At 35.0% G+C, this 13,832-nt stretch overlaps 1 protein-coding gene across 2 annotated transcripts; it reads right to left on the minus strand.

Moving 5' to 3' along the window:
• Positions 1-828: 828 nt before the first annotated feature.
• LOC140881459 (replication factor C subunit 2) lies at positions 829-5,513 on the minus strand. 2 transcript variants are annotated; one of them, XM_073286789.1, is made up of 12 exons: positions 5,334-5,513; positions 5,147-5,225; positions 4,962-5,041; positions 4,386-4,505; positions 4,230-4,299; positions 4,076-4,149; positions 2,454-2,574; positions 2,288-2,350; positions 1,863-1,922; positions 1,463-1,588; positions 1,317-1,400; positions 829-1,142 (listed from the first exon to the last, which is right to left on the minus strand). In XM_073286789.1, exons 1-12 carry the CDS (start codon positions 5,375-5,377, stop codon positions 981-983), a joined length of 1,083 nt encoding a protein of 360 aa, XP_073142890.1. In that variant the 5' UTR covers positions 5,378-5,513; the 3' UTR covers positions 829-980. The 2 variants fall into 2 exon arrangements, with proteins under 2 accessions (XP_073142890.1, XP_073142891.1); XM_073286790.1 differs by having other exon boundaries at positions 829-1,152; positions 5,334-5,511.
• Positions 5,514-13,832: the final 8,319 nt, after the last annotated feature.

Here is a 13,832-nt window from a genome sequence, read left to right on the forward strand (position 1 = left end):
GATAATATAGACAAAGACACCCTCTCTCTTGAGCTAGTTTTTGGGGTAAGTTAGGTCCAAGTCCAATTCTTAACATAGTATCAGAGTTCAGGTCCACCGTTATGTGTTTGATCGCCCATAATTGGACCTCTATAGTTGGGTTACCCGTTAATATCTCCATATGTTCATTCTGGGCATGTTGAAATATGTCTCACATCGGTTAGATGATAGAGTTCTTGGGAGTTTCTTATATAAACAATGACAATCCTTTCCTTGAGTTAGCTTTTGAGGCGAACTAGGTCCTGTCCAATTTTTAACATATATGATTAATTTTAATATCAATCTTTATAGTTTATATACTGATAATTCAAATTTTGATTCTTAGTTTCCCAAAAAACATTTACTCTACCATTATAGTATTTAAAATCTTAATTAAATTCGAATTTCATAGTTTTCAAAAACTGTCTTTAAGCTCGTAAATGCCATGTAACAAAATTCCAGAAAATCCTTGAACTTAAAATTTCAAAAATATTGCCCACACTCTCGTGACATAATGATTTAAATCTCTCCCAATAGGGAGATGAGTGAGTTTAAATCAACTTAAAAACAAAACCCTTCATTCCCTTGTAATAAAAAAATAAAAAATATTATGAATTTCTTTACTCGTATCTTAAATCCAATGATTTTCCACAACACGCCAATAACCTAACAGATCCATTACAATGCGAAGTCCTTCATTCCACGCTTGAAATCATGTGTCAGTAGAACGAACTAAGAGTCTAAGATAAACAAAGGACCACAAAAGTCAGCTTCATTTTATGACAAGTTAGGGAAAAGAAGATGATTCCATGCATTCGAAAGCCGATAAGAGAGGAAATGGAAGAATTCAAAAGGATTCATTTTACATGATAGATTACCCCATGGAATCGAGAGACCATGCCAAATAACTGAATTAGGCACACTAAAGATTCATTCTAAAACAAAAAGTCATTACACGGATCTCACTGCGCGAATTTAAGATCATAAAATAAAGATAAACCTAGGAAAAGCATGCTTGGAGTGGCATTCTCAATTCCCAAAGGAAAATTGTTAGGGCATATTATGAATTGCACGCATGATATTACTGGCCACATCCAGCAATTGTAGATACTCATCCGCTCCATCTACAAGACACTGCAAAATGCAGAAGCAAAATATGTAATTTCACTCGCGTGAGCAAAAATTCATTCTCAAATAAAGAAAATGTATGTGGAAAAGACGCAGAGATTTAGGCGGATGATATATGGTGGTTCAAGTAATATAGATAGGAGTCTTATTCGTAAACAAAAGATACTCACGTTATCTGCCTCAGCAAATTTTTTGCAAATTCTTGCTTTCTGTTCATCTGATATATCAACTGCTTCGACAATATCATCATACAGCTGAAGCATGAAATATGTCAGCACTGAGCAGTAACAACTCAGAGACATACAAGCAATCCAACCTGAGAAAGCAGTTGAGAAACTGGATATCCTTCAGCAATTACATTCTTGACTTCCTTGTCAGCCAAGTCAAAGTTACCACTTCTGCAAGCAGAGAACAGGGCCTGAACGACTTCCGCAGGGATGACCTGATCAAAGGCATGCAGCTTGAGACAGTGTCTCATGGAAGAAAATTGAACTTACTAGGAAAAATCATTCAAGAAGTTGAAAATTAACTGAGATTAAGGCGTAACATCTTAAAATTAAAATTTCCATGTAACTCTTATAAAAGAGGAGAATCTTTAAAAAAGAGGGAAAGAAGAATACAGATATATAAGTGTAAGTTTGCCAAAGCCCTTCTGAGTTGAGATATGCTGAAAATTTTCAATTATACTTCAGAAATTCTGGAGTATATCAACTTACACCAGAGACACTAATTAAGTCTTTGGTTGAGATTGAAGATCCAAATAAGCGAGCAGCACCCTGAGATCAATCAGAAAATGAAAAATAAAAGGTTGTGATACACATATGTAATGTAACAGGCATGCATACATATCTATTGTAGTATGTGTTTTGCAGATTGTTTTGCTGTATAACTTTCATGCTTAGGAAACACAAACACTTGATCCATCTCATCGCTCATGTATTTTCAACAATCAGTTAAGTATCATGTTGTAATGAATGATATTATTGCATGAAAGATGGGAGCTGATAAACATGCTTAATAAATGCTAACTACATTAGCCAACCAAAGTATGCATCTATTGTCTGTATGTGAATAAAGCATCTCTTACACTTCTTTTCAGAGAATCACAGTAAATGTTTTGAAAATCAGAGCTGGATCTTACTTGAAGGTATGTTATGGCACGACGCAGATCACCTTGTGAAATGGAACTTAGGGTTGAAAGAGCCTATGTCAAACAGCAGCGAGAGTAATAAAAACTAAACAAAACTGCAATTAGGAGCAAGTAATAAATTACATAAGCTTCAGATGTTAAGCATGTGACACCATACCTCGGAATCCAAATGAAGACCTTCTTCTTTGCAAATATATATCACTCGACTGCTCATTATTTCTTCTGTCAGAGGTTTAAATCGGAACTTTGCACATCTAGAGACAAGTGGCTCTATAATTCTACATCAAATTAATTGATTGTAAAAGTCAATTCTCAAGATTTAATTAGCCTAAAAACAGAAAAGAAGCCTAAACACTAGAAAACCATGCTGAAATCTTAGGTCATAAGCCACTCAAATAGTAAGACAAAAAAACAACTCCATATGTTACCAGGGGTGAAACATAATGGAGGCTAGACTGGCTTATAGGCCCGGGTCCTAAATATCCAACATTGAGTTATTAAATCCATACTCAGCCCACCCAAATCTTTTATTGTAAAATAAGACAGAGAGTGTTGATCCAACAAGAAGAGAGAAGAAGCAAGTGGATGTAGTCAACCAATTCCCTATTACATTTTTTGTAATGTAAATGTATATATATTTTTTCATAGTAGGCATAATATATAAATAATTATTAGCTAGTCTAAGCTTTAAAACATCTTCCATTCTTAATTCATGTGGCACAATAGAAAACAAGTAAACTGTCGGAAATTCCTAATCAATTTACATATAAAAACTTAATCAATAGTCCAATACCATGAAAATTTTAATTTTTTACCACATTAATAATTATTTTGATATTACAATTTAAGTTTTCTATATCCTATAAAATATGACTGTCCATGGAAACATTTGGTACCACACATTGTGCCTGTTGTTTAAAAGTACATATTTTCTCATGGTTTAGTTGGTTACAGGTTTCAACAAATAGATTAAGTTAAGTTTTCAGATTTTGTGTGATGATAATTTTTTAACATCTTGATAATAATTTTATTAAGAGAAGACACTAACATATTCAATTAAATTTTAGTTTTTAATTGTTATCTATAATATATACAGGGGACGACCTACCTCAGTAGCTAAAATGTAACCATTTTGATCTTTATCAAATACTTTGAATGAGTTTGACGAGAAATTTCATACAGTAAAACATAGCATCATTGAAAACATTTGATACTATCACAATGTCATATATTTCGTATTTCTGACTTATGTTTCTGTTTATTTGGTTGAAATATATATTGTACATTATGAGATATTAAATTCTTGTTGTATCGTAACACAATAATTGTTTTATCTTTATTTTTTCACATTAGTCGTTTGCATTTAATTTAGTCCACCCATGTACAAAATCCTGGTTCGCCCCTAATATGTTATAGTTTAGTGTGAATCTCGGATAGTGATAATATTGGACTGTGTTTTACAATTATAAGAAAATATGAGAAATTTTAAGAGAGATTAGAGGATTTCCATTTCCACAAATTCAGAAATGCCGGAGAGTTTCCACGTGTAAGCATGCATTGTACTTGACACCTGTTTATCCATTCAACAAATGTTACAAAAACATGGATTTTCTGCACTGTAAATTGAATTTTTCCAGATGCAATTACAAATTGATCTGGAAGTAGCAATCCACCTACCACTTCACTATCATTTCATTAAACTAGATGACAGAAGTTTGCATGTTTATATGAGATTGTGTCACCAAAGAGTATGGGGGAAACAAAGAACATCCCACCTACCTGCTGATGTAATTGCAAATGAAGAAGAATCTTGTGATCTTCGAGTATGTCTCCATTGTCCGTCGTAAAGCATTCTACAGAGTGAGAAGTTGCACTCAAATATTGTTTTATGACATTTCAAATTTAATAAAACAACAAGGGTCCGACAACCTGCCTGAGCATCTTCTGTCATTGAATCGGCCTCATCAAGAATAATGATCTTATATGGTGGGCAAGGATAACCACTACATTGAGGAAGAAAGGTATAAAAATGAATACAAAGGGGCGTAGGCAGTAAAATAAACAATAAGCTAAATATTAGAGGTGATACACTTGGCGAGCAGAACCAACAGCTACAGCAGCAAAGTTTTTAATTTTTGTGCGAACAACGTTAATCCCTCGATCATCACTAGCATTCAGCTCCAGCACTCTAGATTTGTATAGTTCAGGTCTGTCAGAAAAGACAGTTAAATTCCAAAAAAATTAACTTCTTGGTCCCATTGTGGAAAGCTTGTCTAAGTGTCTGACACAACCAAAATCATATTCGAAGTTATCAAGATATCTTGCTCTGCTTATCAGCTGTTCTCCTTAAAGCACAGGACGCACATCATTAAGCACTTAACTTTCGTTAGCACTAAAGAGCAAATTAAATTATCCCCAAAGAAACTAGAAATTTGAACTTGTGTTGAGTTTTATTAAGGTTCTACAAGAATTCACATTTCTCAGCATCTATTTCACCTAAATTATAAGAAAGCTGTTATTCATCACCACTACAAGGAGCATAATTTACATTAAGAAAAAGGAGTATCCATTCCACTGCTCACATTCTCGCAAGCCCCATATAACAAGATTTCCAAATTCCTCAAAAACAACTCATTATGCAACACCAGTAAATGAGTAAAATTACCCGAAAAGCTGATGGGCAATTGCAAGGGCAGTAGTTGTTTTCCCCGTACCAGGAGGCCCATAAAAGAGCATGTGTGGACACTACATAAATCATTACAAAAAAACCCTAAAATCATACACTCCTACAAAAAAAAGGCCATCAAAATTCAATCGCCAATCAGTAAATGAAACTTCCAGGAATATTACATTAGCCGTCTCGAGTGTGTGAGTTAGCACTCGAACGACCTCTTCTTGGTGGGCGACGTCCTTCACTTGCCTCGGCCGACTGTCGATACAAATACATAGTAAAAGTATAAGTAAAATTACGAGGAATCGAAGGAAAATACTGCCAAGTATGAGTGGAAATTCGTGAGAAAAGGGCAAAAATCATTACTATTTCTCGACCCATGGCTGAGAGCTCTGCAACAATGGCGCCATTGCTGCGAAAGGAAACAAGTTCTCCTTCAAAAACTGCTGCCTTTTCCCGCTATTGTTACTTTTTGTGCAGAAATTAGTTGTACTTCCATTTTTATAGGCTTACATAAAATTTCATTATAATATATTTAGGGTTGTCAAAATGTGTTATGTCAATCCGTCTAAAAGTTGTCGGTCCATTATATATTTGCACAGATCAAAAAAACTTTTCGGTTAACATTAGGTTTAAAGAAAATTGAATAGGAAAAAAATATTTAGATATGTATGAATGATAATCAAAGACTCAGGATTCAAGAGGATTTGAACTTGGTTTCAACAACCACCACTTTTGATTAATTTATGCTAATGAATTCTTTTAATTTAATAGCCAATAACACTTAATTGTTTTTATTTCTCTCTCCCGAGCAACAAATAAAATGTATCAATTAACATTCGATTCCAATATCCCTATTAAAAATCTAGTCTCAGTGATATCCTAATGGTGAGCTGTGGTGGATTGCGGGTCAACCCATCAAAACCCGTCAAATTACACGTAAATCCGTCGGGTTGACACGCTCCGCCACCTAAAATTGGTGGGTTGGGTTGGTGTTTTCCCAACCCGCTTGAAAAAATGGGTCGGCGTGTCCCGCCCCGCCTAATGATGGGCTGCGACAGGTTGTGAGTCGGCCCGTCCCGCTAGTTCGTGTTGACACATCTAAATATATCCTTATATTATTATGGTTATTTAAAAAAAAAAATCCTAAAATACCTTTATTTTACCCTTTTCTCTATCCCAATTTATTATTACAAATTTATATAAATAAATGTACTCTATGTATTTTATTTTTGAGTTTCACATGAATTGTTTTTTAAACAATTATAAAAACTAGTATCGAATTGCACGCATTGTGTGTTTATACAGTGCGTTTTTGCGTACACATGTTGCATACACGTTCGCGTTAATGTATAGTCCGTTTTTTTTATTAAAATTGTAGAAAATAAAAAAAATATTAAATCATTGTGAAAAAAATTAAAAACAAAGAGGTCACATCAACATACCAACTTGGTGAGATCTCACTCACATTTAATACTAGCATATTTGCACAGACACGATGTGTGTGACGAAAGATTGTAGAAAAAAATTAAAAAAATTTTGGGTTAAGAATGATAACCATAAGAAGTAATTAAAGTATCATTGCTTCTATTAGATATTTTTCGCTCCATTAGTTTTTTCAAATAATTTAAAATTTGAAAAAAAATAAATAAATAGAAATTATTAATAATTTTGTGTGATCATACCAAGAGATCAAACAGTTTTTGTGAGACTTTTTTACTTAATATATATTAGTATCCGGACGCACGCGTTGCGTGCCTTCTATTGTCTATTTTTTTTAACTAAAAATAATAAATAAATAAATAAATAATAATAATAATAATAAAAATAGTGAAATAAAAAATGGAATTTTTGTAAATAAATATTCATAAAAGGCAAAAAAATATAATAAAAATGACATTTTCGTAATTACATAACCATCCAAGAGTAAATCACGAGGAAACCATACCAAGAGACCACTAAAGTGCTCTTACTTGATATATAATATAGATGTATATATATATACTAGTGATAGAATCATATACATGTGCATGTGTGATAAAATATATGAATATTTTATAAATTTTTGTCATGAAAAAATGTATTATTTAGTAGTTGAAAATTAATTATTGATAAGATGATATAAATTTAATATGCTAATATAGTAAAATGATATTTGAGATATATACGTGTGAAATTAATCATAGAAACAAACATGATACGGATTGGTTGAAGAAAAGTGGAAGAAGTTAGTGGGAAAAAAGAAGTTGAGAAAAAAGGTGGACAAAAAAGGGTAGAATTGAAAGATGATTCATGGAATACCAAACAACAGTTATTATAAGGCACTCAACCTTTATATATATAATAATAAATAAGTAAAAATAATAGAAGAGATAGAAGAGATTAGATATCGTGAAGTACCCAAGCTATAGACAATTCCAACTTAACATCACATCAGTCTATGTAAGTGTTTGGATTTAGCGTGATTCTTCAACTCAATCACTACTTTATCTTACACCAGTTTAACAAGAAACCTCACGAGCATCAACAAGATTCCAATAAGCGATTCAAGACAGAACAAAGAACTTGATCTTGGTGATCAACACAATAGCAATAAAAATAATCACAAGAAAAAAGACCCAGAGATTTACGCGGTTCGGCATTAAATTGCCTACATCCACGGGAGGCTGCTCTTTCTTATATATTACCAAAAATCCATATACAAACACACACCACAATTCACCAGATTACAAATCAAGAAAGCTTTACTCCAGATGAACAATAAGAACAAATTTCAGAGGCTCTATTATCCTCCCTTGATGCCTTGTTCTTCTTCGTTTCAACTGTACCTTTCTGATTTTCACTCCTGGTGTGTTGAGATTTTTTCCGAGACTTGTATCGTGTTTGAATGCTATAATTGATATCTCCAACTTCCATAATTTTCCCCTTTTAAAGTTGGTTGAACAGTTGAGCTTCTTCAACGGCTGGTAGCTGTGAGCTCTACTTACTTCTTGTTTGGATTTGGGCTTCATTTAATTATTGTCCAAGTAAATAATTTCAGCCCAAGTCTGAATTGAAGGCTCATAGAGCAAGTCCAAAAGTCCAGCTGTAACACGTTGATGCCCAAAAATAGCAGACATCACTTTACAGTAAGTGCAATACATAATTTATATTCAATATTATGGTTGGATATATTTCAATATTTAAGAGCTTAATTGGCTGATTAAAAAGAAGTAGCGATAAAATTAAGTGAATCTCATTTGTTGCAACGTTATGAGAATGGGCAGAGAATTGCAGCATCATCTAAAGAATCCAAGAGAAAGAATTGACATGATTTGCTAATGCTAATGTGAGCTCTCTGGATTAGAATTAAACTTTTATTCTGGAAGTTGTTCTCTTGGATTTTTATTTTTATTTCTATTGTATTGGATTTATTTTGAATTAGTAGTTGTGAACATGCTATTTTCATTGTGTTGGATTTTTAATAGTGGCTGTGGACATTTTATTTTGTCTTGAATGTTATTTTTCAGTTCCTGTTAAGCATGTTGGTGGGTGAATTCAACCTTGATTAAGTTTTATTGGAAGAATGCTTTGAATTTGGTCATGTGTTCCAATTATATAAGTTTTTTTGGAAGCAAGGGTGTTACTGAGTTTTTAATAAAATTAGTGGCTGTGAACATTAAGAACACAACCCATGCTAGATTGATAGAGCATTATGTTGAAACACGTTTTCAGATCAGTCAGTTCTGATACCCAGAGCAACGAAAGTTTAACAATTTTTCTTTTCTGATCTGGAACGATTCCAGATCATGAGTATCAAATCCTTACGATTAAAATCTACAAATAAAATAATAATAACAATTAATATTTTACCTCTTCAAGCTATGGCTTGATTAATGGACTCCAACAGATTAAATCTGCTCTTCTTGTAAATCCCAGGAACTGATGACTTGCTCGATCAACTCCTGAATTAGGTCCACGAATAGAAAACAGAAACCCTTTGATTGATTGCACTAGATATCAATCAGATGTTTATCGAAGAGATTTACAGATTTGATCTGTCAATTCAGAATGTAATTTTTCAGAAAAATCACAGACTGAATATTCTCTCAAAAGGAAGACAGAATTCAAAAATCTCCTTAGAACTGTTCTAGGATTTTTCCAAAAACTGTAGATGTGTGTGTAGTAGTATTTTCGAAAATTCCAACTTGGAATGAATTGTATATATAGTTTCGAAATCCCCTACATCTACTATATATAATTTTAGTACTGGATTAAATTATATGTCTAATAGAACACTAACTCCTTAGGGCCCATTAGTCATAACTTAAGCCCAACAAGCCAAGTCTGTTATTATAAAAATTAATATAAAATTCATCATGACTCCGATTGATAAACTGATTTCACCAATGTGCAAAGAAACCATTTCTGCACCTTTTAAAGTCAAGATAATTTTTTTGAATCCGAATTCAGTGATTTCCAAAAATGCCCATCCCTATGTCATTTTAGGAAATTCCACTCCCTTTACTTAAGAAGTCCAACTTCTCTTTCGCTAAATTTAACTCTTTAAATATAACTATCTCAACGGGGATTAGTAATCCATTACTTGTGTAACCCTCAATGGTTCAGAGATACAGCTAGCCGTGGGCTCACAACTCCTTGTGACTCGGAACAACAATTTCCGACTTACCCATCGAATCATGGTAAGAGCGCCTAGCAACATTGCCCCATGATTCCCTAGGTATTACTGATAGTGCCTGCAAGAACCAGTAGGTTTTGGTTAGCGTACAGTACGGTCCCTTCATCCACATATCTCGATCGAATCAACAACCATTGGTACATCGAGAGTCATTCGAGATTCGATAACTATGCAATACATCTTGAAGATAAAATAGTGACATCGCATGTGCTACTAGGAAACCAAGTAACCTAAAGCACATCATGTACTCTGGCCAGAGATTTGTCACACTAATATCTCCTCAGATCGCATAGGATATCCACACTCGCAAGCGTGTGGTGAATCCTTGACAACAAAGCATCGACTCCTATATGTATCATAACTGTACCCAATCTCGACACCTGATGACCCTCATAGAGTCGGTAAACGAGTCAAAGTACATTACTAGCATATAGAGTCTCCATGATGTTTCAAGTAGTAAGGACTAATGGTGTACAACCAAAACCGCGGACTTATCCACTCAATTAATGATAACCACTTGGAAAGTCCGAATAGGGTAGTTCGATCATCCATCATATGAATATCCATTTGCATGCTTCGAACATCTCTATGTTCTATACCAATGAAACGTGGTACTAGGCATCGCAAATGCTAGTCTCAATCTCGAGCGATCCTTATCCTTATTAGCGGACGACTCAATTGACTAGGAACTGTTTAGAATATACAGTGATTATAAGATGTGTTTCATGATAGTCATTCAATTCTACTATCACATCTTACATGCACTCTAGTATATTCAAGGTCTTTATCTAAACATCGTATAGTACGTCACAACATAATAATATGATAAAAGACAAAGTAAATGTCAATATAAAAGTGTAAATTATATTAAACAAAGATTGTTTACACATAGAATCACAAAAGCCCTTAGCCACAAGTTGGCTAACCAGGCACCCACTCTTTCAATCTCCCACTTGCCCTAAAGCCAACTAGTCATACTACGTAGTCCCATTGCTTCGCGATGTTTGTCAAATAATGGTCCTAGCAAGGGCTTAGTAAGTGGATCAGCGATGTTGTCTGCAGAGGCCACTCTCTCGACAGTGATGTCTCCTCTTTCCACGATCTCCCGGATGATGTGGTATTTCCTAAGTATGTGTTTGGATCTTTGATGAGACCTTGGTTCCTTTTCCTGAGCAACGGCACTAGTGTTTTTACAGTACACCGGGACTGGACCAACAGCTTCAGGAATGACCCCCAACTCTTGGACGAAATTCCTCATCCAAACGGCCTCTTTAGCAGCAGCTGATGCTGCAATGTATCCTACCTCAGTGGTGGAATCCGCTGTGGTGTCCTGCTTGGAACTTTTCCAAGAGACAGCACCGTCATTGAGCATGAATATGAAAGAGTAGGTGCCCGGTGAGCCAACTTGTGGCTAAGGGCTTTGATGACTCTTTGTATAAACAATCTTTTGTTTAATATAATTTACACTTTTATTAATGGCAATGACTTTATCTTTCTTAATATTGTGATATTGTGATATACTATTGTTGTTTTGATAAAGACCTTGAATATACTATAGTGTATGTACGATGTGGTAGAACATGGAGATGTCTATCATGAAACACATCTTATAGTCACTGTGTATTCTAAACTGTTCCTAGTCGATTGAGTCGTCCGATAATAAGGATAAGGATCGCTCGAGTTTGAGACTAGCAATTGCGATGCAGAGTACCACATTTCATTGGTAAGGAACATAGAGATGTTCGAAGCATGCAAATGGATATTCATACGATGAATGATCGAACTACCCTATCCGGACTTTCCAAGTGGTTATCACTTATCGAGTGGATAAAGTCCGCGGTTTTGGTTGTACACCATTAGTCCTTACTACTTGAAACATCATTGAGACTCTATATGCTAGTACTGTGCTTTGACTCGTTTACCGACTCTATTGGGGTCATCAGGTGTCGGGATTGGGTACAGTTACAACACATATAGGAGTCGATGCTTTGTTGTCAAGGATTCACCACATACTTGCGAGTGTGGATATCCTATGCGATCTGGGGAGATATTAGTGTGACGAATCTCTGGCCAGAGTACATGATGTGATTTAAGAAATGGTTTCTTAGTAGCACATGCGATGTCACTATTTGATCTTCAAGATGTATTGCATAGTTATCGAATCTCGAACGACTCTCGATATACCAATGGTTGTTGATTCGATCGGGATATATGGATGAAGGGACCGTACTGTACGCTAACCAAAATCTATTGGTTCTTGCAGGCACTATCAGTGATACCTAGGGAATCATGGGGCGATGTTGCTAGGCGCTCTTACCATGATTCGATGGGCAAGTAGGAAATTGTTGTTCCGAGTCACAAGAAGTTGTGAGCCCACGGCTAGCTGTATCCCTGAACCATTGAGGGTCACACAGAGTAATGGATTTTTAATCCCCGTTGAGATAGTTAAATTTAAAGAGTTAAATTTAATGAACAAAGAAGTTGGACTTCTTAATTATGAGTAGAGGAGTAAGATTTTCTAAAATGACATAGGGATGGGCATTTTTGGAAATCACTGAATTCGGATTCAGAAAAATTTATCTTGACTTTAAAAGGTGCAGAAATGGTTTCTGTGCACATTGGTGAAATCGATTTATCAATCGGAGTCATGATGAATTTTATATTAATTTCTGAACATGCGGGTTTTGCTTGTCGGGCTTGAACTTATGACTAATGGGTCCTAAGCTGTTAGTGGCCTACATTATAAATAAGTTATTGCAGTACAGAAATTAGACACAACAGGTCACAAATTTTCGAAAACCTAGTGATTTTCTCTCAGTAGTGGCCGCCCCCCTTCCCCCTCTGCTCGGTAAAATCCAGTCTGTGAATTTTGAATTACAGTCTGGTTTAACGGATCAAATTCGTTAATCTCTTCGTAGAAACTTCTGATAGATTTTCTAGTGCAATCTATCAGAGGGATTAATTATCCGTTCGTGGACCTGATTGAAGAACAGTTCGTCCATCAGTTCCAGGGATATACAACAAGAGCAGAGCAATCTGTTGATGTCCAAAATCTCGATTCGAGATTGAAGGTAAAAATTTATAATCGTTATTTAATTTTTACACACACAATTTAATCGTAAAAGTTTTGATACCCAATATGGAATCGTTCCATATAAAATTTTTAACTTTCGCTGCACCGGGTATCAATTCTGATTGATCTGACCGCCACGTTGAATTAAATGTTATTGGATAAGGATGATCGATTGCCATGACCAATTTTGTAGGTGTATGTTAGGAATTTACATTTGTCTTTATTGTTGTTGGTTTTATTAATGGGCCTGGTTTATGGCCCAATATGAATTGTCATATGTAATAAAAGTGGGCTTGGTTTATGGCCCGTTCCTACCCCTTAAAAATGTATCCCCTACTTGTCATTGTTATTTATTGTAAATACATTAGATTTAGTGGGAGATGAAGATTTGAAGATGGAGGTGGGCCCAACAGACAATAAAGACAGAAGAAATGTAAATTGGAAGCACAATGTAATAGGATTGCATTGCATACTGCATATAACCTAGGATTGGACTAAGACTCGTGATTGGCAACCACGGGTCGATTAGAAATGGTATCGATCATCCTATATAATATATGATATTATTGTTGTATGCATGTTTTAGACAAAATTGTGTGAATCCGGCAAGCATACAAAATTTTAAAAAATGATGAGACAAATTTTCAAAATTAAAATCCCTCATTTTAAATATGATTTAAAATTGATATCAAGATAAATAAAGGAAATTTAAAATTGTTTAAATGTTCCTACCTTCCATCAACGATCAATGTATGAGATGCTACCCGCGGATACGGTCCGGCTCATATTATTGGGGGGGCCCGTTCGTCGGAAAGCTGTACATTGGATCGACACATGTTGTAAGTTGGGTGGAACTCCCATGGGATCGGCTCATATTATTGGGGGATCCACATGGCGACCGTCCATCACAACTTAATATTGATGGGTCATCTTGACATGTCACAATAAACGTCGTCATATTATTGGGCCCTTATTGGACATGAGGTAAAAACATGGAGGTTGCTTTGGAAGCAATTGGGCTCTACCTTTTGAAAATTATGGTTGGCTGATATTATTCGGGACCATAGTTTGTCAATTGGACTCCATGTTCTCACTAAGAAAAACAGTTTCCCGT

This window comes from Henckelia pumila, chromosome 2 (assembly GCF_033568475.1).
Source record: "Henckelia pumila isolate YLH828 chromosome 2, ASM3356847v2, whole genome shotgun sequence".
NCBI lineage: Eukaryota > Viridiplantae > Streptophyta > Magnoliopsida > Lamiales > Gesneriaceae > Henckelia > Henckelia pumila.

Bases quoted from the DNA above. Each gene is read 5' to 3' on its own strand.
- LOC140881459 (XM_073286789.1), bottom strand. From the start codon at position 5,377: ATGGCGCCATTGTTGCAGAGCTCTCAGCCATGGGTCGAGAAATA. The intron at 1,589-1,862 runs GTAAGTTGATAT...GCCTTTGATCAG, and splicing joins ACTTAATTAGTGTCTCTGGT to GTCATCCCTGCGGAAGTCGT. The intron at 1,143-1,316 runs GTGAGTATCTTT...AGTGTCTTGTAG, and splicing joins AATTTGCTGAGGCAGATAAC to ATGGAGCGGATGAGTATCTA.